General features: G+C 42.9%; 1 protein-coding gene across 1 annotated transcript; it reads left to right on the forward strand.

Moving 5' to 3' along the window:
• The first annotated feature begins 761 nt into the window (after nt 1-761).
• Nucleotides 762-25518, forward strand: LOC106573250 (nuclear factor of activated T-cells, cytoplasmic 3). Its single transcript, XM_014148149.2, has 9 exons — nt 762-1340; nt 7927-9118; nt 9510-9672; nt 13356-13555; nt 14077-14249; nt 15927-16067; nt 16433-16488; nt 16600-17668; nt 24031-25518. The coding sequence occupies exons 1-9, from the start codon at nt 1253-1255 to the stop codon at nt 24141-24143; spliced, it is 3195 nt and encodes a 1064-aa protein (XP_014003624.1). The 5' UTR covers nt 762-1252; the 3' UTR covers nt 24144-25518.
• Nucleotides 25519-25769: the final 251 nt, after the last annotated feature.

Here is a 25769-nt window from a genome sequence, read left to right on the forward strand (position 1 = left end):
CAAACATCAATCAGCATGAGGCGTTCCATGCTATTCATTTTCTCTCCTGGATTATTTTGTTCATAGACAACAAGCATGTTTGTGTGAAGAAGGCATGCTCTACGGGGATTAAGAAACGGCCCTATTCTTTAAAAAAAAAACTATATATATATATATATATATATATATATTTTTTTATTATTATATATATATATATTTATATATATATTTTTTTTGATTTGATAACCAAAACTGTTAATTTGATTTGTTTATGAAAAAACTGGTCAAATACGTAACAAGACAAGTATGGCAGTCTACTTGAAATCACACATTCTCCTTATGCTTGCCATACTGAATGTTTTCTGCTGTAAAGTCACGATAGAAAACCACTTATCAACTTTCAGCACCACATCATATTGACCAGAAGCAAGGTAATTATTGGTTTTGTTTTATTGCTATTGACAGGAGTGTATGTACTGTGTTATAAAAGGTGCCAGAGGAGGGCAGTACAGGAGCTGTATAAAGCTACTTAGTATTTTCAGACAGTATTTATTGTACCATTGTCTTCTATGGGGCCTTACACAATTGTTGAAAACGTACTTTTTTTTTGCAGTTTTCATCCTTATAAAGTAGTTGTTGCTCTATCACTGTTCAACTATAAAGGTTTACGTTTTGATTGTAGTATGAGTGGTGTGTGTGTGTCTGATCACGGATGGTTTCTTTGTTTTGAAACTGTTTGCTTCTAAGGAGATAAGCATTCGCATCATTGATTGAGTGCAGTCTCTCAGAAATACATTCATTGTCTTGCCAGGTGATTTGATAGTCTAAAATCGTCTAGTAGCTTGTAGGCCTACAGTACTCTCTCACCAGCTACTGTACGCGGGGTGATGCCGGCTGTAGTATTTTGCTGACGTCATGAACGGAGCTGTCTGTTATGCTTTGTTTGTAATGTGGAAGTTTAGAGTAGACTACTAGCCTACTTCATCGGTCATCAAGAGTAACTACGGTCGAACTATTGTCTATGCGTCTTTTTTAGTGCGAGAACTGAACTGGTGAAGTATCAAGAGAATATAATATCATCGTAATAAATGTCGCCTGGAGGGAACACGCATTTAGGATTCGCTTTAGTTATTCCCAACTTCGGATAGGCTTCTTGTCGCTGTTTATAGTGTAAACTAAAATAATTTCCTCCTGTTGTATCGTTAACCTTTTGAATCCAGTTTTGAAACAACCCTGGAATAAAGAACTGTAAAGAACCGACTCGTAAGACCGAATGACTACTGTAAATTGTAGCGGCAATGAGGAACTGGACTTCAGACTTATTTTCGGAGAGGACGTGCAACAACAGCTAGGCCCCACAGGTGAGTTTTTTAATTATTATATATTTTTTTACAATGTATCCGTATACCACAAAGCCTTAATAGAATGTTACAAAGTTATCCATTTGGTGCAAATGTTCTGTTTGTTTCGCCTTGGCTAGATTGCGGGTTCTGGTCATAGAGCCGAACCACGACTGTAGGCTGCATTCATTGACCAATATCAAATCATATTTTATTGGTCACATACACATGGTTAGCAGATGTTTATGCGAGTGTAGCGAAATGTTTGTGCTTCTAGTTCCGACAATGCAGTAATATCTAGTAATCTAACAAATTCATCGAACAAGTAATCTAACAAATTCTCAACAACTACCTTATACACACAAATGTAAGGGATGAATAAGAATATGTACATATAAATATATGGATGAGCGATGGCCATGCGGCTTAGGCAAGATGCAGTAGATGGTATAGAGCAGTATATACATATGAGATGAGTAATGTAGGATATGTAAACATTATTAAAGTAGCGTAATTTAAAGTGACAAATGATAGGCATAGGCAAGATGCAGTAGATGGTATAGAGCAGTATATACATATGAGATGAGTAATGTAGGATATGTAGACATTATTAAAGTGGCGTTATTTAAGGTGACTAGTGATACCTTTATTAAGTCAATTTATTAAAGTGGCCAGAGATTTGAGTCTGTATGTTGACAGCAGCCTCTCTATGTTAGTGATGGCTGTTTAACAGTCTGATGGCCTTGAGATAGAAGCTGTTTTTCAGTCTCTCAGTCCCAGCTTTGATGCACCTGTACTGACCTCGCCTTCTGGATGATAGCGGGGTGAACAGGCAGTGGCTCGGGTGGTTGTTGTCCTTGATGTTTTTTTTGGCCTTCCTGTGGCATCGGGTTCTGTAGGTGTCCTGGAGGGCAGGTAGTTTGCCCCCGTTGATGTGTTGTGCAGACCGCACCACCCTCTGGAGAGCCTTGCGGTTGAGGGCGGTGCAGTTGCCGTACCAGGCGGTGATACAGCCCGACAGGATGCTCTCGATTGTGCATCTGTAAAAGTTTGAGTGTTTTAGGTGACAAGCCAAATTTCTTCTGCCTCCTGAGGTTGAAGAGGCGCTATTGCGTCTTCTTCACCACGCTGTCTGTGTGGGTGGACCATTTCAGTTTGTCCGTGATGTGTACGCCGAGGAACTTAAAACTTTCCACATTCTCCACTACTGTCCCATAGATGTGGATCGGGAGGTGCTCCCTCTGCTGTTTCCTGAAGTCCACGATCATCTCCTTTGTTTTGTTGACGTTGAGTGTGAGGTTATTTTCCTGACACCACACTCCGAGGGCCCTCACCTCCTCCCTGTAGGCTGTCTCGTCGTTGTTGGTGATTGATGATTGAGTTGGAGGCGTGCATGGTCATGCAGTCATGGGTGAACAGGGAGTACAGGAGAGGGCTGAGAACGCACCCTTGTGGGGCCCCAGTGTTGAGGATCAGCGGGGTGGAGATGTTGTTTCCTACCTTCACCACCCGGGGACGGCCCGTCAGAAAGTCCAGGACCCAATTGCACAGGGCGGGGTCAAGACCCAGGGTCTTGAGCTTAACTTCTCTAGGGCCAGTGGGACGATTTCGTCCCATCTACATAACAGCCAGTGGAATCCCGTGGCGCGTTATTCAAATACCTTAGAAATGCTATTACTTCAATTTCTCAAACATATTACTATTTTACACCATTTTAAAGACAAGACTCGTTAATCTAACCACACTGTCTGATTTCAAAAAGGCTTTACAACGAAAGCAAAACATTAGATTATGTCAGCAGAGTACCCAGCCAGAAATAATCAGACACCCATTTTTCAAGCTAGCATATAATGTCACATAAACCCAAACCACAGCTAAATGCAGCACTAACCTTTGATGATCTTCATCAGATGACAATCTTAGGACATTATGTTATACAATACATGCATGTTTTGTTCAATCAAGTTCATATTTATATCAAAAACCAGCTTTTTTACATTAGCATGTGACGTTCAGAACTAGCATACCCCCCGCAAACTTCCGGTGAATTTACTAAATTACTCACGATAAACGTTCACAAAAAACATAGCAATTATTTTAAGAATTATAGATACAGAACTCCTCTATGCACTCGCTATGTCCGATTTTAAAATAGCTTTTCGGTGAAAGCACATTTTGCAATATTCTGAGTAGATAGCCCGGCATCACAGGGCTAGCTATTTAGACACCCACCAAGTTTAGCCCTCACCAAAGTCAGATTTACTATAAGAAAAATGTTATTACCTTTGCTGTTCTTCGTCAGAATGCACTCCCAGGACTTCTACTTCAATAACAAATGTTGGTTTGGTTCAAAATAATCCATAGTTATGTTCAAATATCCTCTGTTTTGTTCGTGCGTTCAAGACACTATCCGAAGTGTAAAGAAGGGTGACGCGCACGACGCATTTCGTGACAAAACATTTCTAGATATTCCATTACCGTACTTCGAAGCATGTCAACCGCTGTTTAAAATAAATTTTTATGCCATTTTTCTCGTAAAAAAGCGATAATATTCCCACTGGGAAAGCGTGTTTACGTTCAAAGAGAGAGAAAATAAAAACATGGGATCCCCTCGTGCACGAGCCTCAGTCTGATGGTCCTCTGATCGGCCACTTACCAAAGGCGATAATGTTTTTCAGTCAGGGGCTGGAATTACATCATTCAGCTTTTTCCCGGGTTCTGAGAGCCTATGGGAGCCGTAGGAAGTGTCACGTTACAGAAAAGATCCTCAGTTTTCAATAAACAGAGCCAAGAAGCTCAAGGAATTGTCAGAGAGGGCACTTCCTGTACATAATCTTCTCAGGTTTTTGCCTGCCATATGAGTTCTGTTATACTCACAGACACCATTCAAACAGTTTTAGAAACTTTAGGGTTTTTCTATCCAAAGCCAATAATTATATGCATATTCTAGTTTCTGGGCAGTAGTAATAACCAGATTAAATCGGGTACGTTTTTTTATCCGGCCATGTAAATACTGCCCCCTAGCCCTAACAGGTTAATGACGAGTTTGGAGGGTGCTATGGTATTAAATGCTGAGCTGTAGTCAATGAACAGCATTCTTACATATGTATACCTCTTGTCCAGATGGGATAGGGTAGTGTGCAGTGTGATGGCGATTGCATCGTCAGTAGACCTATTGGGGCGGTAAGCAAATTGGAGTGAGTCTAGGGTATCAGGTAGGGTGGAGGTGATATGCTCCTTGACTAGTCTCTCAAAGCACTTCATGATAACAGAAGTGAGTGCAATGGGGCGATAGTCATTTTGTTCAGTTACTTTAGCTTTCTTGGGAACACAAACCATGGTGGCCATCTTGAAGCATGTGTCGGCTATTGTAGCCGTCTACGTAACCTAGGCTATCAATTGAGTAGCCAAATAAGCCTAGAGTAGCCTACAGATTAAGTTCAATAAGAATGTACGTTTTATATCTTTAAATGTTAGGATTAAGTTCTTTTTTAGTATTGTACTGTACGATTTTAGCATGTCAATCTTTTAGCATGTCAATCTTGGTGGGGCAAACCCCCCCAAATTTTTTTTGACATGCATGCCAGCAATGCATGCCACAACACTAAACAATACATTCATTGCATTATAACGGTGACAAACAGTGCCCCCAAACGGTTAGGGCCTTCATAAAGCTGTCCCAACACCTTACCACTGCTACACTTGGCTATCAGCAGAGCCTTGTCTGGCAGCGAAACAGTTCATTCAGCCTCTTTTACTGCCTTTTAAAAAATATAGCTGATATGGATGACTTGCTTAAACAAATGTGGTTTCTACTGACAGTTGAGATCAACAAACTATGGCATAAGGGGACGATGAGCGGATAAGAGGCAATCCGTAATATCGATTGACTACACGGGCGTAGTCAATATAACTGTTTGTTCAGCACATTTGAAATGTACAGTGACAGAATTCAGACCAAGTCACAACCATAGGATAAATAAAGGGGGCATATAAGCAGACAATGGAAGCTCTTACAATATTCGATGATGACAATATTCGATGATGACATTTCTCTAAAACAGGCTATAGGCTAAATGTGCACCACCAAGTCAGAACAGTCAGTTATAAGGTGAAAAGGGAACAAATTATTAGGGTGAGGCACATGGGCTACTAACAGCTTACTACACAACATACACTTAGTATTACTTTTTTAGCTACAGTTTTCATATCTCCCTGGAATGTTACATAATTTATGCAGCAGCAAACAAAACGTTTTTGGACTCACCTTGTTGTGCTGTGCTGACTTGAACAGGAAGGTGGCGCGGCGGTCCTTCTTGTGGGCTATAGAAAGAGGCCCAAAATCCCGACTTGGAATTCAGAGTTGGATGACCAATTCCGAGTTTTGAATGTGGCAGAAGTCATGCTGGATTGACAGCATGGCCAATGTATTCAAACTTTTCTGGCCCATGGCGTTAACCCCTTTTTTCGTGATATCCAATTGGTAGTTACGATCTTGTCTCAACGCTGCAATTCCCCTACGGACTCGGCGAAGGTCGAGAGTGAAGCCGCACTGCTTCGCGACACACTGCTTGCTTAACCCGGAAGCCAGCCACACCAATGTGTCAAAGGAAGCAATGTCAAACCACCACAGAAAGCACTGAGCTAGGCTAAAACACCTGCAGTTTGGAACTGCCTTTCTCAAGAAAACAAAAAAGAGACCATGTTTGTATGCGGCTTTATTAACTCAATTATATATTTATGATATGTGACACGTATTAATGCCAAAATAACATGCAAAACAGAATAAAAATATATATAATTATTATTATTATCTTTTTTATTTATTTTTATTAACTAAACAGCCCTGAATGACGCATCGCCACTGATAATAACACACCAGACATCTTGAATGACATGGAGTTTATTACACAGTTGCATTTGATTATATCTAATCAGATCCTGGTCCAGTTTAAATTTCGATATATGCCAAATCTAAGTGTCTCAATATACAGTATCACTGTGTAATTTGTAGAGTAATCACTATTGTATTGACAACTGCCCATTTTGTCAATGTCTTGCACAGACATTACAGGACAAAGGCCTGGGGAAAGGGTCAAATGTCAGTGACATTGGGGTTTGTTTCGCCTTGGCTAGATTGCGGTATCTGGTCATAGAGCCGAACCACGACTGTAGGCTGCATTCATTGACCAATCTGTAGCCCTCTTCATAACCTAGGCTATCAATTGAGAGGCCGAATAAGCCTAGAGTAGCCTACAGATTAAGTTGAATAAGAATTAACTTTTTATATCTTTAATATCTATTGTAATAGAAGAGAATAAAACATGATAGCAACCTGTTCTCCATCAGCCATTTCTCTTGTCTGTTTCCTTCCTTATTTCCAACTCCTGTAAATAGCACCCACATCTCAGTCAGGCGCTGACACAATCTACCATCCAGCCCGAGGGGCCGTCGAGTTGGTGTTGCATCAGATAACGTTTACATTCATTACATTCATTTTGCAAATAAGTCAAGGCGAAGGGCCGTTCTTTTATGTGCTCCATATCGTGGCACATAGCCCTTTGGACATCTCACCATCTTTGCATTTTGTGTGCAGACCAGGCCAGAGCATGACAGTGTGTGGTTATGTTTGTCCTTGTGTGAACTAGTGTAGACAGTAGGCTGTGGAGTTTAAAAGTATCGACACGACCACTTATCGCAAGCATTTTCCTGATATTGTTCATGAAGATAGGTAGCCTATACTAGAGAAATGTGAAGTTTGAGATTAAATAAGTTTGCTAATATGGGTAATTTGGACCATTTGATGGCTACAATCATGAAACGAGTAGTAGTAGGATGATTTAGAAAAACATGGTGCACATGAATGTTAGAAATGTATCATTCTATTTATTGTTATGGAATAAATGCAGGCAATTTCTCATGATATGGAATTTTGTCCATATTGCCGACCAGCTCTAGAAGGCTGCCGCTTTTGTTGCTGTTGCTCAGTTGACACCTGTGAGAACATACAGTTAGTTAGTTGTGTGATTTAGACTGGTGAGTGCTGCTGTTGTTAATCTATCCATCGCCAAGCCACAGGAGCCCCTGCCAAACAGGTCAATCTCTATGTCTGATCTTCCCCACAGTTTCTGGAGAGACTCTGAAATGGCATTTATGACAACATTCCCAGTGGGTTAGGGATGACTAGTCTAGGCTGTCGGTGTTAAAGGGTCGATCAAAAGAGAGAGTAGGCTATAGTGAGTAGTTGATCAGAGAATTATCATTTGTTTGTCTGTTATCTCCTCTCTGGAGTAATGCAGGGAGCAATGGCACCATTTTTATCTGCTGCTGTATGCCCTAAAGACTAGACACTTTGCATTACAAATGAACCTCCCCCTCAATTTGCCTACACTCCTATCTAGAACCAATAAGGGTTCTTCGGCAGGCCCCATAGGAGAACCCTTTGACGCACCACATTTGGTTCCAGGTAGAACCAGGTTCCCTTTCCAGAGGGTCCTACGTGGAACCCAAAATAGTTGTACCTGGAACCAAAAAGGGTTCTCCTATGGGGACAGCCGCAGGAGCCTTTTGGAACACCTTTTTCTAAGTGTACTTTTTTTATACCCAGGTCCAGACCCTGGTGACAGCACGCCATACTGTACCACCCAGTCTATGGTCAATCAGCCTATTGCCCAGGCCCAAGACTTACAACAGAGCCAGCAGCACCATCAGGCTGCTTCTCAACAAGCTCCTCTCCAAACCTATAGTAACTACCACCCCAGCTCCAGCTATGAAGTTCACAGTTCCAGATACTGTCCCATGGGACACCTCCCCAAGGCGTTCGACTGCCCAAGCATCCAGATCACATCTATCAGTCACAGTCACCAAGAGCTGGGAACCAGCCAGGATGCCGTGCCCATCAGCGGGGCAGACGGCGGGGGGGAGTGCGGTCGTGAACGGTCCTGGTCCAGGGATCACCTCTACCTACCCCTGGACCCCTGTTACAGGGACTCATCGTCCCTGAACCCCAGCCCTTGCAGCAGCCTGTCCTCCAGGAGCTGGCTGTCCGATGTGTCCTCCTGCGAGTCCTTCTCTCACGTTTACGACGACGTGGAGGCTGAGCTGAACGAGGCGGCCGCCCGATTCACCATGGGTTCCCCGCTGGCCTCTCCCCTGGCCTCCCCTGGCTGCTCCCCACAAGGCCAGGCCGCGGGGGGATTCGGGGTAGAGCTGTGGCAGCAGCAGTACTTCATGAACACCCACTCCCTCTCGCCCCACCAGTCCCCTCGCCAGTCGCCCCGTCAGTCCCCCTGTCACTCTCCGCGCAACAGCGTCACAGACGAGAACTGGCTTAACCCGCGCCCCACCTCCAGGTCCGGCTCAAGGCCCACATCACCTTGTGGGAAGAGACGACACTCCAGCGCAGACGTCTACGGACAGGGACCTTCCCCCTCCCCATCCCCTCATCAGTCCCCCTGCCCCACCCCCAGCCACTCTCCCAGGGGCAGCGTAACAGAGGACACCTGGGTGGTTGGAAGCCCTGGTGCCATGGGGGCCCTCCTGTACAACCTCTCTGAGGTAGACATTCCCTCCAAAACCAGGAGGACCTCTCAGCAGGCTCACATGGGTCTACTGCATGGACAAGGAGACTCAGGGCTGGTGCCCGAAGACCAAGGAGTCGTGTTGCCTCACCTGGACTCACCTGCAGATGAGTCTGGGTCTACTCTAAAACAGGATGGCCTTTTTGAAGAACTTTTTCTCTCGGTTCCCTCACACTTCTCCTGGAACAAACCCAAACCTGGCAACACACCCCTTTTCAGGTTTGTTATTCATAATTACATAAGCATCAATTCTCACGTGTGCTTCATCATGCTAACCACCAGTTGAACACTCTCATTTCTGCAATCACTCAGCATGGTGCAGACATTGTACTACCATAGCAACCCTAGCAAGGCCAAGGGTCAGGAGATCATAACTAGAGGTGAAGAACAAGATACCGACCCCTATAATTTTTTAACACCAAATCTGAATGACTGTATGTTTATGAGCAATAATGTCTGGGTTGTAGTCGTTAACGCACACTGTAGCAAACATTCTTGCAATGGAAAATTAGCATTTCTTATTGGGCAAGTTCAGGTAATCCCTACCTGTTTCAGTCTGTTTTCTTTCATTTGCTGTCTAATTAATATGACCCTGTGCCTTCCCACCCAGGACCTCATCCCTACCCCCACTGGACTGGCCCCTGCCCAGCCAGTTTGGCCAGTGCGAGTTGAAGGTGGATGTGCAGCCACGGGGCCACCACAGGGCCCACTACGAGACAGAGGGGAGTCGGGGGGCCGTCAAGGCTGCCTCAGGAGGACACCCTGTAGTCAAGGTTAAGAGAAAGTCTTCCCCAACCTCATGACACCAGACCTGGGTCCAAATAGTATTTGCACGTGTAAAGCTCAATCTAGCTCAGCTAAAGTATTTAAACACATACTATTTGAATCCAGGTCTGCATGACAAATGTACAGTTGAAGTCCGAAGTTTACATACACCTTAGCCAAGTACATTTAAACTCAGTTTTCACAATTCCTGACATTTAATCCTAGTAAAAATTCCCTGTTTTAGGTCAGTTAGGATCACCACTTTATTTTAAGAATGTGAAATGTCAGAATAATAGTTGAGAGAGTGATTTATTTCAGCTTTTATTTCTTTGATCGCATTCCCAGTGGGTCAGAAGTTTACATGCACTCAATTAGTATTTGGTAGCATTGCATTTAAATTGTTTAACTTGGGTGAAACGTTTTGGGTAGCCTTCCACAAGCTTCCCACAATAAGTTGGGTGAATTTTGGCCCATTCCTTCTGACAGAACTGGTGTAACTGAGTCAGGTTTGTAGGCCTCCTTGCTCACACACACTTTTTCAGTTCTGCCCACAAATGTTCTATGGGATTGAGGTCAGGGCTTTGTGATGGCCACTCCAATACCTTGACTTTGTTGTCCTTAAGCCATTTTGCCACAACTTTGGAAGTATGCTTGGGGTCATTGTCCATTTGGAAGACCCATTTGCGACCAAGCTTCAGCTTCCTGACTGATGCCTTGAGGTGTTGCTTCAATATATCCACATAATTTTCCTCCCTCATGATGCCATCTACTTTGTGAAGTGCACTAGTCCCTCCTGTAGCAAAGCACCCCCACAACATGATGTTGCCACACCCGTGCTTCATGGTTGGGATGGTGTTCTTCAGCTTGCAAGCTTCCCCCTTTTTCCTCCAAACATAACGATGGTCATTATGGCCAAAAAGTTATATTTTTATTTCATCAGACCAGAGGACATTTCTCCAAAAAGTATGATCTTTGTCCCCATGTGCAGTTGCAAACTGTAGTCTGGCTTTTTTATGGCGGTTTTGGAGCAGTGGCTTCTTCCTTGCTGAGCGGCCTTTCAGGTTATGTCGATATAGGACTCGTTTTACTGTGGATATAGATACTTTTGTACCTGTTTCCTCCAGCATCTTCACAAGGTCCTTTGCTGTTGTTCTGGGATTGATTTGCACTTTTCGCACCAAAGTACGTTCATCTCTAGGAGACAGAACGCGTCTCCTTCCTGAGTGGTAGGACGGCTGCGTGGTCCCATGGTGTTTATACTTGCGTGCTATTGCTTGTACAGATGAACGTGGTATCCACAGGCTTTTGGAAATTGCTCCCAAGGATGAACCAGACTTATAGAGGTCTACAATTTTTTTTCTGAGGTCTTGGCTGATTTCTTTAGATTTGTCCATGATGTCAAGCGAAGAGGCACTACGTTTTAAGGTAGACATTGAAATACATCCACAGGTACACCTCCAATTGACTCAAATGATGTCAATTTACGACACCACCCGCAAAGTCGGCTCTCTCCCTTTTTGTTTTTTTTTTTTCTTTTTTGTTCCCCGTTTTTCCCATATCACACTGCATGTATTTTTTTTCCCCTTTTTATTTTTTTTTTTTTTTTTCTTTTCCCCTCTTTTGCCTTTTTTGCTGGAGGTTTTGACGTAGTTTGCGTTCGTCTTTTTGTTCACTCCAGCCTGAATAAAGTGTGCGCTTGTTCACAACTCTCTGCTCTCATGCACCTGACTTCGCCACCAGTACACACACACTTGACACAATTAGCCTATCAGAAGCTTCTAAAGCCATGACATAATTTTCTGGAATTTTCCGAGCTGTTTAAAGGCACAGTCAACTTAGTGTATGTAAACTTCTGACCCACTGGAATTGTGATACAGTGAATTATAAGTGAAATAAGCTGTCTGTAAACAATTGTTGGAAAAATTACTTGAGTCATGCACAAAGTAATGTCCTAACCGACTTGCCACAACTATAGTTTGTTAACAAGAAATTTGTGGAGTGGTTGAAAAACGAGTTTTAATGACTCCAACCTAAGTGTATGTAAACTTCCAACTTTAACTGTATGTATAGAGGGTCATTGTCGGCTCTGACCAAGAAGATCAATATGATTGCGCAAAATTTTATGCCTGGTTCACATAAGAAGTTGTGTTTTGATAAACTGCTGTTTGCAATTGCAACCTCGAGGTGTCAATCAACGTGTGACATCCTGAGATATCAAAGTGTTCTTGTTACAATGAACTGTCTTGAGTAGGCGTTTTGTGCAATTACTCCCTCCTTGTTATTACTTGAATCAGACATTTATTTAACAATGTTATCAGGTGTTGGTGACACTTGTTCATATATTAGGCTCAGTAAATATGGGGGGTGACGTAGCTAATTCAAACCCAACCAACCACAAGAGCACTGGCGGCCCAAATCTCATACTGTAGTTTCTCGCTCTCTTGCTCTCCTTCTCTGTAAACGACAGATACATGGTAACCCTCAGACAGACAGCCTGTTATTGTAGCCCATCAGCTCTTCATTTAGCACAGGAGCGTGCAAGCGTGTGTGTGTGTGTGTGTACATGTGAGCTTTGTGTTCTGTATATTCAAGTCCACATCAAGCATTGCCTTGGAAGCCATAACTCTAGTAAACAACTAGGCTGTGCTGTGACTCGCTACATGAGAGAGGAGGGATACAAGGCGTATGCATTTAAACCCATGGATGGATCACAGCTCGTACTCTAGTTACTCCAAAGTGCTGCACATACACCAACAACTACACCCTTTGATCTCTTACCATTTTAAGTAGTCTGTGCTTGGGGTATCACACTGGGCATCACACTGTATATCACCAGAGCGTATCACCTAACGTTTAGCAGAGCACTACTTGCCAGTGGGGCTGGAATACAATCCCTGGATCAGGGCTCAGAGTATCACCTAACATTGAGCAGAGCACTATTTGCCAGTGGGTACCGTCTAGCAGAGCAGAGCTCTATTTGCCAGTGGGTACCGTCTAGCAGAGCTCTATTTGCCAGTGGGTACCGTCTAGCAGAGCTCTATTTGCCAGTGGGTACCGTCTAGCAGAGCTCTATTTGCCAGTGGGTACCGTCTAGCAGAGCTCTATTTGCCAGTAGGACTGCAGTGGGACTGAACTACCATCTATGGATCAAGGTGCAGCCAGGCTGGAACAGATGCAGGCTGAGATAAGCAAAGCTTTATTAAGGCCTGGCTCTCATGTAATATATACCAGCTAGTTTATTTTGGGGTGGCTTCATTACTCTAGTGTTAAAGCCACACAGCTTCACACTCTCGTCCTCTGTAATGCCACAAGCAGTGTTTCCCCGTACATTACATCACGTAGGCGTGTTGGACATTCCTCAACCTCATGCTGGCTCTTCAGGGGCACGACTTATTTTTGGTGACCTCAAATGGTTTCAATTGGGTAATTTCATTGCAAGCAATCCAGGATGTAAATTGCATAGTGCAGGTCACATTTTAGACATTGTCTGGGTGTATTGCTGTCTGTACAGAGCTTTGGCATTGGTTTGGCATACTGTTTCTAAACAGACCCAAACACAGTTATTCAAATGTACAGTGCAGAGAACAAGAGTGCTCATAAGAAGAAGTGAAACATGGTGTATTCATATATTTGTAAATCAAATGCGGTAGAATGCATATATATGATTTCTACGGATTGGTGTCATTTACAGCTCATTGGATACAACGAGAAGCCAGTCAACCTGCAGATTTTCATTGGAACGGCAGACGATCGGTACTTGAGACCACATGTCTTCTACCAGGTGCACAGAGTAACGGGAAAGACGGTGGCTACTGCTTGCCAGGAAAGCGTAATAAGCAGTACAAAGGTTCTGGAAATCTCTCTCCTCCCCGAAAACAATATGTCCACCAGGTACTGGTCATAACCATGTCATATTTATGTTTTCTAAGCATCACAAGGCTAAAAATAGAACATTTGTGCTTGTGATTTATTGGTATTATGATCTAAAATGTAAAATGGCTACCACTGTGAGTTCTCATCATTTTTGAACGATTTAGAACAGATGATAGCGTGTTAAAAATGGGAATGGATTTTGGTCTATGAATAAGCATATTTCTACACCTAGAACAAATAGAAATAGACAGAGCATAACTATTTTGTCACGGAAATGTGAGCAAGGCAATTAACCTTAATTGCTCCAGGGGGGCTGTACAATGGCACCCTGGCCATGACCCCACATCCTGCTGGTGTCTCAGGGGGAGTTGGGATAGGCAAAAAAAACACATTTCCATTACACACTTGTGTGTAATAGGAAAAATATGAGCCCCCCCCAAAAGTATTATTATTATTAGCTTACTGTAAATATTAAAATGGAAATGTTTATATTGGCCTTTATATAATGTTGTCTCATGCTTGTATTTCTCCCTCTACAGTATTGACTGTGCAGGCATCCTGAAGCTGAGGAACTCTGACATTGAGCTCAGGAAGGGGGAGACTGACATCGGGAGGAAGAACACGCGTGTGCGAGTGGCATTCCGTGTGTATATCCCTCAGCCCAGCGGCAAGGTCCTGTGTCTGCAAGCTGCCTCTATTCCTGTGGAGTGCTGTGAGTACCTTTATTCAGTAGGCCGGCCTACATACTGTAATAATAGTACCAGTCCAAAGTTTGGACACACCTACTCATTCAAGGGTTTTTCTTTATTTTGACTATTTTCTACATTGTAGAATAATAGTGAAGTCATCAAAACTATGAAATAACACATGTGGAATCATGTAGTAACCAAAAAAGTGTTAAACAAATCAAAATATATTTTATTTGGGACTGCACTTGAAAAAACTTTCAAAGTTCTTGAAATTGTCTGGATTGACTGACCTTCATGTCTTAAAGTAATGATGGACTGTCATTTCGCTTTGCTTATTTGAGCTGTTCTTGCCATAATATGGACTTGGTCTTTTACCAAATTGGGCTATCTTCTGTATACCACCCCTACCTTGTCACAACACAACTGATTGGCTCAAAGGCATTAAGAAGGAAAGAAAATCCACAAATTAACTTTTAACAAGGCACACCTGTTAATTGAAATGCATTCCATTTGACTACCTCATGAAGCTGGTTGAGAGAATGCCAAGAGTGTGCAAAGCTGTCATCAAGGCAAAGGGTGGCTACTTTGAAGAATCTCAAATATAAAATATACTTTGATTTGTTTAACACCTTTTTTGTTACTACATGATTCCATATGTGTCATTTCATAGTTTTGATGTCTTCACTATCTTCACTATTCTATTATTCTATTATTCTATTCTATTATTCTACAATGTAGAAAATAGTAAAAATAAAGAAAAACTCTTGAATGCCTTCCCTGTAGCTCAGTTGGTAGAGCATGGTGTTTGCAATGCCAGGGTTGTGGTTTCGATTCCCACGGGGGGCCAGCACAGAAAAAAAAATGTATGAAATGTATGCATTCACTACTGTAAGTCGCTCTGGATAAGAGCGTCTGCTAAATGACTAAAATGTAAATGAATGAGTAGGTGTTCCCAAACTTTTGACTGGTACTGTACATGCGTTCAAAGATCCACATACATAATTAATAGAGTCCTGAGTTTTTCCCGATTATGGGACTTCACCAGAAATAACCTTTATTTATATAATCTATATTAAGTTATTGGTATAATAATTAGTTAAAGGCTATAACTTGTGGCCAGAGCTCCTCTTAAGGATCAGACCCTTTTTTGCAATTTTCACCTAAAATTACATACCCAAATCTAACTGCCTGTAACTCAGGACCTGAAGCAAGGATATGCATATTATTGATACCATTTGAAAGGAAACAATTTAAGGTTTGTGGAAATGTGAAATTAATGTAGGAGGACATAACACATTCGATCTGGTAAAAGATAATACAAAGCAAAAAACGTGTTTTTTGAAATACAAGAGAAAGCCCATAATGTATTATTCCAGCCCAGGCACAATTTCGATTTTGGCCACTAGAAGGCAGCAGTGTATGTGCAAAGATTTAGACTGATCCAATGAACCATTGCATTTCTGTTCAGAATTTTGTATCAAAACTGCCCAAATGTGCCTAATTAGTTTATTAATACATTTTCAAGTTCATAACTGTGCACTCTCCTCAAACAATAGCATGGTATTATTTCACTGTAATAGCTACTGCAAATTGGACAGTGCAGTTAGATTAACAAGAATTTAAGTTTTCTGACAATATCAGATATGTCTATGTCATTCACTGTTCAGTATATGTAATAGTTAAATGTAATTGGCTTGCAGCCCAGCGCTCGGCCACAGACCTTCCCCAGATGCAGAGCTGCAGTCCCATCAGCTGCTTGGTCAGTGGGGGGGAGGAGATGGTAATTACTGGCTCCAACATATCCCCCGAGTCAAAGGTCATCTTCCTGGAGAAAGGCCCTGGTAAGAGACGCTGACGCTGCCTTGACATTATAGAGTTCATAGAAAGGCTAGGGGAGAAGCCTGGTTTATCCTTTTCCCGAACCGTACTCACTTGGATATGTTCTTTCCAGCACCGTTCCAGCAACTATAGTAAAGTAGCCTTGCCTTGTGCGAGGCTCCTATGATCTCAGGGCAGATACTGTAACCACGAGTCCACCGAGTTGGGCCAACAACTATGGTGGTGCATAACCAGGCCAGCACAGTGCAGCTTTACGTGACTTGGCTCAGTAGTGTGAAAAGGGTATAAAAACGATGCCAGAAAAGGAAAATATTTTTCCATTAACACAACACAACAGTGTGTTAATTGTGATGTTTTATCTCTCCAGATGGACGCACACAGTGGGAAGTTGACGGAAAAGTTATTAGAGACAAGAGTAAAAGAGTAAGTAGAAACCTAAATTACATTATTAAACTTAGCCTACATGAAATCGACCTCCCAAACCCTGGATCCCTTGAATAGATGATAAATAATTTGGAAACATTCTCTTTGCAGTCCAGAATCGTGGTTGAGATTCCTACCTACCACAACACCACTGTGAGCTCTGCAGTCCAGGTGCAGTTCTACGTGTGCAATGGGAAGAGGAGAAGAAGCCAAAGGCAAAACTTCACATACTTGGCTGGTGCTTCTCCACACCATTATCCCACTGCCAGTGACCATGCAGTTGTGGCTCCTCGGGTGAAGCAGGAGCTCACCGACTCAACCTATCTGTCTACTTGCAACAATCTCCCTGGCCTATATCCAACCAGCAGCAAGCAGAATTCTTCTGACGGAGCCTTCTCTCAGGACAGGCCCTTGTATGGTTCCTCTGGTGGTCACCCTGTGCCTTGTGGTCCGCCCTCCCAGCCAGCATACACTCCCTCAGGCTCCTCGCCTCTTCAGCACTCCCCTCACCTCCACAGCTACAGTCCCAGTATGGGATACCAGCGGATAAGCCCTATGCATACACCTGATTCAATGCCACCCCCTCGGACAAAGCCTGTCTACCAGGCCACACAACATAATGTGCCTTATAGTGGCCAGGCCAGCTCTCCAATGAGACCTGGTCCTGCTGCACTCCAGGTCATTCGACCTCAGTCTGCCCAGCCCAGGCCAGCTGTCTCCAGCCCTCATAGGGAAAGTGTGATGTACCAGAGCCTCATTGGACCTGATCTCTCTATCGCCACTCTCCAGTCTGCCAGAACCCACACCCAGAATGCAACCCAGCTGCAGTCTCTAAAATACCACTGTTCCCACTCAGACTCTGACCTAGCGGCTCTACAGGCTGAGTATAATCTGAGCTACCATTCTGACAAAAACTTGCCTGCTTCGTATTCCCCCACCCCTGGAGTAGCAGCAACCTGCTCCACCTCCCCGTTAGCATCAGCCTCCTCTGGGGGTCCCCTGAGGCACCTGTCCCCCAGCAGCGCTCAAGGGCTGGCCTCTGGTATCGACCCCCAGGAGTGTCCCCCGGCACCCCATTCCCTCTTCTCAAACGACAGAGGGAGGGTGAACATCAAGCAGGAACCAGAGGAGAAGCTGCCTCTTGGCTCCATGGGGCTCCAGGAGATCACACTAGATGATGGTAAGAGGCTCATATGATACACTACATGGCCAGAAGTATGTGGACACCCCTTTCAAATTAGTGGATTCGGCTATTTCAGCCACACCCGTTGCTGACAGGTGTATAAAACAAAGCACACAGCCATGCAATTTCCATAGACAAACACTGGCAGTAGAATGGCCCGTACTAAATCAAATCAAATTGTATTTGTCACATGCGCCAAATACAACAGGTGTAGCCCTTACAGTGAAATGCTTACTTACAAGCCCTTAACCAACAATGCGGTTTTAAGAAAATACCAAAAAACATTAAGAGATAAGAAAAACAAATAATTAAAGAGCAGCAGTAAATAACAAAAAGTGGGGCTATATACAGGGGGTACCGGTACAGAGTCAATGTGTCAATGCTGTGGCACCGGTGTCGAGGTAATTGATGTAATTATGTACATGCAGGTAGAGTTAATAAAGTGGCTATGCATAGTTAACACAGAGTAGCAGCAGCTTGTTGTGGGGGTGTAAATAGTCTGGGTAGCCATTTGATTAGCTGTTCAGGAGTCTTATGGCTTGAGGGTAGAAGCAGTTTAGAAGCCTCTTGGACCTAGACTTGGTGCTCGAGGACCGGTTGCCATGCAGTCTCATTGTTGTCGGTGATCAGGCCTACCAATGATCTGGCCCACCTGAGGGGCCCCCGTGTTGAGGATCAGCGTGGTGGATGTGTTGTTACTGACCCTTACCACCTGGGGGCGGCCCGTCAGGAAGTCTAGGATCCAGTTGCAGAGGGAGGTGTTTAGTCTCAGGGTCCTTAGCTTAGTGATGAGCTTTGAGGGCACTATGGTGTTGAACGCTGAGCTGTAGTCAATGAATAACATTCTCACATAGGTGTTCCTTTTGTCCAGGTTGGAAAGGGCAGTGTGGAGTGCTATAGAGAGTGCATCATCTGTGGATCTGTTGGTGCGGTATGCAAATTGGAGTGGGTCTAGGGTTTCTGGGATAATGGTGTTGATGTGAGCCATGACCAGCCTTTCAAAGCATTTCATGGCTACAGATGTCAGTGCTAAGGGTCGGTAGTCATTTAGGCAGGTTACCTTAGTGTTCTTGGGCACATGCACTATGGTGGTCTGCTTGAAACATGTTGGTATTACAGACTCAGACTGGGAGAGGTTGAAAATGTAATTGAAGACACTTGCCAGTTGGTCAGCGCATGCTCGGAGTACACGTCCTGGTAATCCGTCTGGCCCAGCGGCCTTGTGAATGTTGATCTGTTTAAAGGTCTTACTCACAGCGGCTGTGTAGACAGTGGCTGCGTACACAGTTATCCGGACCAACTGATGCTCTCTTGCTTGTTTCAGTGTTACTTACCTCAAAGCGTGCATAGAAGTTATTTAGCTAGTCTTGTAGGCTCATGTAACTGGGCAGCTCTCGGTTGTGCTTCCCTTTGTAGTCTGTAATAGTTTGCAAGCCCTGCCACATCCGACGAGCGTCGGAGCCGGTGTAGTACGATTCAATCTGAGTCCTGTATTGACGCTTTGGCTGTTTGGTGGTTCGTCAGAGGGCATAGCGGGATTTCTTATAAGCTTCTGGGTTAGAGTTCCGCTCCTTGAAAGCGGCAGCTCTGCCCTTTAGCTTGGTGCGAATGTTGCCTGTAATCCATGGCTTCTGGTCGGTGTATGTACGTACAGTCACTGTGGGGACAACATCCTTGATGCACTTATTGAGAAAGCCAGTGACTGATACGGTGTACTCCTCAATGCCATCAGAAGAATCCTGGAACATATTCCAGTCTGTGCTAGCAAAACATTCCTGTAGTTTAGCATCTGCATCATTTGACAATTTTTTTGAAGAGCTCAGGGACATTCAACATGGCCCCGTCATAGGTTGCCACCTTTCTGACAAGACAGCTCATCAAATTTCTGCCCTGCTAGAGCTGCCCCGGTCAACTGTAAGTCCTGTTATTGTGAAGTGGAAATGTCTAGGAGCAACAACGGCTCAGCCGTGAAGTGGTAGGCCACATAAGCTAACAGAACAGGACCGCTGAAGTGCGTAGTGCCACCCTCTCTACCGAGTTCCAAACTTCCTCTGGAAGCAAGGTCAGCACAAGAACTGTTCGTTAGGAGCTTAATGAAATGGGTTTCCATTGTCAAGCAGCCACATACAAGCCTAAGATCACCATGCGCAATGCCAAGCGTCGGCTGAAGTGGTATAAAGCTCTCCCCCATTGGACTGTGGATCAGTGGAAACACGTTCTCTGGAGTGCCGAATCACTCTTCACCATTGGCAGTCCGACGGATGAATCTGGGTTTGGCGGATGTCAGGAGAATGCTACCTGCCCAAATGCATAGTGCCAACTGTAAAGTTTGGTGGAGGAGGAATAATGTTCTGGGGAAGTTGTGGCCCTCTTTTCCACACAAGGTGCACTTGCTTGGAGACTCACAGTCCCTGGATTTGTATCCAAGATCTCCACATCTCCAACACTTCACCTCTGGGCAATCCTTGACATGGTTGTCCAGCCCCTGGCAGATGTAACACCGAGGGTTTTTTCCGGGGTAGGAGATCTTCCCGTTGTACGGGTCAAGCGATATTGAGTTAGGGATTGTTGTCGACTGCCCACTTGTGGTTTTGTGCACTTTGTACTTGCGTACTCCACACCATATCCCGAACTTATCCACCAGTTTCACTGCAGGTTGTAAAATAGTGCAATACCCATTTAGAAACAGTTCGACGTCATGATCTGGAACTCTTCCCGTCCAGAACTTTACAAAGACCATCTTGACGTCCAGCACAATGGAGGACTCCACTGTCCAGTCCTTCTAATTTGTGGCTGTCTCTTGGGCTAAATGGACTCCAGGAAGCGGCGTAATGGGGGTTCTTCCTTAAAGACGAGCTGTAAATCTCTCCTGTTCGGAAGTGCAACGAATCAGTAAGCATCAACTACACAAATCTAATTGGATTGGAATAAGAGTGTCTCTCCAACATAGTCACAACTTGGTGGATCTAGATTGACGGTGTATTTCAATCTTGCCCAGTATTGACCAAAACGAGCGGCATATGTCGACCACGGATGAGCCATACAGCTCTGACAGCTCGCGACTACAAAATGATTATTATGGGAGATAATTGATCTATACTTTGGTTTGTCATGGACAACCGCGAGGTCGGCCAGACATCGTGTGTTCACCAAAATCGAATCCAAGTGAATCCAAAACATTACACTGTTGATTTTACCTGTCTCCAAGTGGCCACACCCCTCTCCAAAGTGTGCACAGTTCCTAAGTCATTTCAATGCACTTTTATGACTCAAAGATAGCTTTTTTTTCTAGCTGTGCGGTTGAGGAACTAGAGCACACTTGTATTTGTTTTGTTTGGAACACAACCCAGCAATCACATAATTACTGTTGTTGTTTACGCAATCCAAAAAACGGCCATTATAAATCGCAATTTGGGTCAGGTGAGCTTCACTTCAACACTTGTTCTATTCCCAACATGACTAGCTAAGTTATAAAATAATGATCTTACAGTGTTAGGCTTTCACAGGGCAATTCAGAGAAACAGATGGTAATTTTGGTGCACATAGAAAGGAGTCATGCGTGCATTCAGGTGCGTGTTCTGCTGCAAATGTTCGTCACAATAGACAAACATAAGCCCATTCTGTTCAGAACAACCCCATGGTATGAAGCCATGTCACCTTGTAACTACATCAAACATAGTGATCATAAACGTTGTCACTGTATAGGACATGAGTCTTATGATATGGAAATGTGAAGTGCACATTGGGACTCACAGGTGTTTGGCTTGCTTGTATGACATCAAATCAGTATTTATTATAATCCTCAACGTCACATCTTTCAAAATACATCGAGTCCTCTTAGTTTACAGCATTTCCCTCACTCTGTCAACAGTTTGCTAAAGTTGTCCAATTAGCGGGAGAGATGGCGGTAACTTCTAGTCATGTGCTGTGCTCAAGTTCATACAGCTCTGACATCATTTATAGCATGTTACTGTACAGCCACTGTCTAATTTTGGTGCTTATCAGTGCCCCAATCTGCCATTTTCAACCCGTGTACGGGTATGAATGTAAAGGGCAACTGTCAATTATCTAAAAACGAGTAAAACCCACATTTGTTTCATATTGTAGCTTAGACCCTACTTTACATCACCTAAGGTTTTTGTTGTGCCAGCCATCGGTTGAGACACTTGCTCTTGAATACAGGTTTGATGTCATTTCAATCATAGAAATCTAATTCTTAGAATGGACCTATCCATTCAGACCACAGCAATTTAGCTGGTACACCATTGAAATTGTAATTGAATTAACATTTTAACTTCTAATTACTACCACAAAGATGGCCGCCGGTCCACCCATTGTCGAATGTCAACTTAAATGGTCATGTGTTTTCTATTATTTATATTTCTAGGATTTTAGTAGGTTTCTTATGAAGGATTGACAGTATAATTTAAAACAACAGATATTCCCATTCAAGTCAACATTCTCTAATGTGTGGACCTCCAACCAGCTTTGTGGTACCATTTTAGTACATTGATCAGCCAAAACACTACACCCACCCTGTATTCAAGAGTATGTTGTGTCTCCACAGATGGCGGGCATAACAGAACAACCTCAGATTATGTAAAATAGGGTCTAAACTACAACGTGTGAATTATTAATACATCTGAGTACGCGTTTTTAGATAATTGACGTTTAAGGTCAAAAAAATTACCACAAAAACATTTCTTCAATAGTTTGACAACTCTGTTTGTAAGCTATCAATCTGAACCATTTATCTCTTCCAGTGATGTAGACATGGATGCCTCGTGGTATGGTGTGGTATACAAAATAGGTCAACTTTGAGAACCTTTATCTCCAAAAAGTCACTTTCTGAGCACTTCTACAATGGGCAAATATGTATGGAAGGTTTCATTCAAATCAAAAGAGGTGCTGTCAAAAAGTGATTGAATTCATATGGATTTACCCAGCTTAAAGTAGGGCTGGCTGTAATTACAGGCCTTTAGGGGCCAGGCGATGAACCATAAAGCTCTCAGGATCTCACCATGCCGACCTGATTTTTTAATTAATCACCTCGCGCTGGCCGGACTGTGTTTGTCCCGACAACACAGTCACTGTGGCCCAGTATTCTTGTCACCATATGCCCACTAGGTCTTTGTTTGCTCCTCTACAGGGCTGCATGGCTGCCAGCCCATGTGTGTGCATTTGTGTGTGCGTGCATGCATACGTGTGTGTGTGCGCTTGTGCACATACTGTATGTGTATGTGTGTTTGCGTGCATTATGATGTAGGTTAATTATAGGCAGAGGCCCGGATTGCTAGCTAAGGAGATGACACTTTTAACTGTATGTTAGTATAGTCTACAAACTATAGTCACATAGAGGAGGCTAAAGATACCTTTCACACTAATCTGCTTCAGTTACCGTCTGTGGCACAGCTGTCACAGGGCAGTAATGACAGACAGGCTTTCATAAGACCCCCACAACCCCCTCACTACATACGGCTTGGAAATAGGACCCCTGGCCTGAGCTGGGTGGAAGGGTCCTCTTTGAACTTGACTTTCACCCTACAGGGTTTCTGCAACTCTGATACTTAAATTATGAAACTGCGAGTTTATGCCTCGTTAGGTGAGATTAGATAATTATTTAATTGAAAGGATTTAATCAATTTGTAATTTCAAATTAAAGTGATTTCATTGATGTACAGTTGTGTGATCTTTTAGTTTCAATGATTTTGTTTTTCTTAATTACTAATTTTAGGCCCTTACAATGTCTTAAGTGTTCTTGGAGGAAGGGAGCAGGTGCAGTCAAGCTGTCGGAGTTCCTGTTAGTCTATGAGTTGAAAAAAACAGGGACAGGTTATTTCCGTTCCCTCAGTGCTAGCCTGTTTGTTTACATGTGTTGTCTATCATCTACCCTCATACACAGCTCGGGTTGCATACACACCACCTTTTCATGGAAAAGCTATGAGTACGGTGTATATGTGACCATTTGATCCATGTGTTTTTGTTGCACTGTAGGGAGTATAAATAGACATCACAAATACAGACTGGAACCTCAGCCTTCGACATGGATCCCACCCTTTGATAAAGCTCCAAAATGTGTTCTCACCATTCAGCCATCTCTAACCTTTAGACCGTTTTTCATAATGTGTGACATCTGCAGAGGGAGACTGTTAAAACTAAAAGAAAGCAATGTGTATCAACAATGCATGGTATTCAACGTCCGTTCCACATCGGTTCACGTCAAAATAAGTCAATTATACATTTAGCATTACAACAAACTGTGCACACACACTGGTTGAAACAACGTTGATTCAACAACTATAAAGTAAGAAACGACAAGAGCCTCGAAACTAAACCCCCCGTATGTCTGTCTTTTGCAGTGAATGAGATCATCGATAGAGACATATCTCAGCTCAGTGGCGGTGGTGGGGCAGCAGAGTCCAATCAACCAGAACAGGATACTTATGGATGGGATACTGTGATACTCCAGTGATATTGTTCTTCCATTCTGTGGCCTTCATTCGTTTTCTATTAATCATCATCATTACTCAGAACAGGAGTTGAATTGTGCTATCTATGCATTTGGCGGTTCTATTACACACTGACCACAATATTGACGGCAAAGCTGTGGTGGTTTAACTGGTGCAATTAACCCAGTTGCTGGTAATGCATACACCTGTGGAGGTGGTTAGACTGTAGAGAATGTACCCACTGGGCACAGATGTCAATTCAACATCTATTCCACGTTGGTTCAATGTAATTCCATTGAAATGAAGTGGAAACAACTGGCTCGACCAGTGTGCCCAGTGGGTATGCCTGTTTGTTTGCTTATCTAACAGTTCAGGATTTTCAAGTCAAACTAAAATATAGCTTAGGAATAAAGATGGAAATACTTCTCATACCAAAGATTTTTTATTTGTTGCCCTTAAGGCACAGCTGAAATATAACTAATTGTCTGTAAATGCATGAAAATTAGGTATTTGGTGTGGAAAGAACATTGATGTCAATGAAGAGGCTGAAAAAGGCCAAATACCAAATGCTGTGTTAATTTAATATTTATTGGTGAAATACATTCGATTGAAATTTATTTTTGATACTGTAGCTCTTGCAGTTGTATGATTCTTTAGAATAATGATACATTTTCATAACCTTCTAATGCCTGGTATTGTATGCCTATTTTCTATTTTAAGATTTTAGTTTGCAAAGAATGTACAGTATATTATCAAGAATTATATGATACTTTGGCAGTATGCTTAGGTGTGAAGTAGCTATATCAAAGTCAAAGTTATAATGAACAAAAATATTAAACGCAACATGCAACAATTTCATTGATTTTACTGAGTTACAGTTCATATGAGGAAATCAGTCAATTGAAATAAATTCATTAGGCCCTAATCTATGGATTTCAATGACTGAGAATACAGATATGCATTTGTTGGTCATAGACACCTTAAAAAAATGGGCCTCAGGATTTGGTACCGGCATTTTGGTGCATTCAAATTGCCATCGATAAAATGCAATTGTGTTTGTTGTCCGTAGCTTATACCTGCCCGTACCATAACCCCACCACCACCATGGAGCACTTTGTTCATAATGTTGACATCAGCAAACCGCTTACCCACATGAGCCCATACACATACGTGGTGGGTTGGACATAATGCCAAATTGTCTAAAAGGACATTGGAGGCTTATCTTGGCAAAGGTGAGATGCTCACTAACAGAAATAAGATTTTTGTGTGTCGAACATTTCTGGGATCTTTTATTTCAGCTCATGAAACATGGGACCAACACTTTACATGTTGCGTTTATATTTTTGTTCAGTGCATTTCATCAGGTTTTTGTTCAATTAAAAGAAAAGCAATTAATAAGCCTGTTCTCTGTGTATCTGTGAGTGGTTTCAAAAACATATACAAAAGGTGGGGGTAGGTGTGGTTATACATTTGAAGTCGGAAGTTTACAAACACCTTAGCCAAATACATTTAAACTCCGTTTTTCACAATTCCTGACATTTAATACTAGTAAAAATGCCCTGTCTTAGGTCAATTAAGATCACCACTTTAGTTTAAGAATGTGAAATGTCAGAATAATAGTAGAGAGTGATTTATTTCAGCTTTTATTT

The sequence above is a fragment of the Salmo salar genome, chromosome ssa16 (genome assembly GCF_905237065.1).
Source record: "Salmo salar chromosome ssa16, Ssal_v3.1, whole genome shotgun sequence".
NCBI classification, from domain to species: domain Eukaryota; kingdom Metazoa; phylum Chordata; class Actinopteri; order Salmoniformes; family Salmonidae; genus Salmo; species Salmo salar.

Coding starts and splice junctions, on each gene's coding strand:
- LOC106573250 (XM_014148149.2), top strand. CDS start 1,253: ATGACTACTGTAAATTGTAGCGGCAATGAGGAACTGGACTTCAGACTT. Junction 1,341..7,926: donor ACAACAGCTAGGCCCCACAG/GTGAGTTTTTTA, acceptor TTTTATACCCAG/GTCCAGACCCTGGTGACAGC. Junction 9,673..13,355: donor GAGGACACCCTGTAGTCAAG/GTTAAGAGAAAG, acceptor TGTCATTTACAG/CTCATTGGATACAACGAGAA.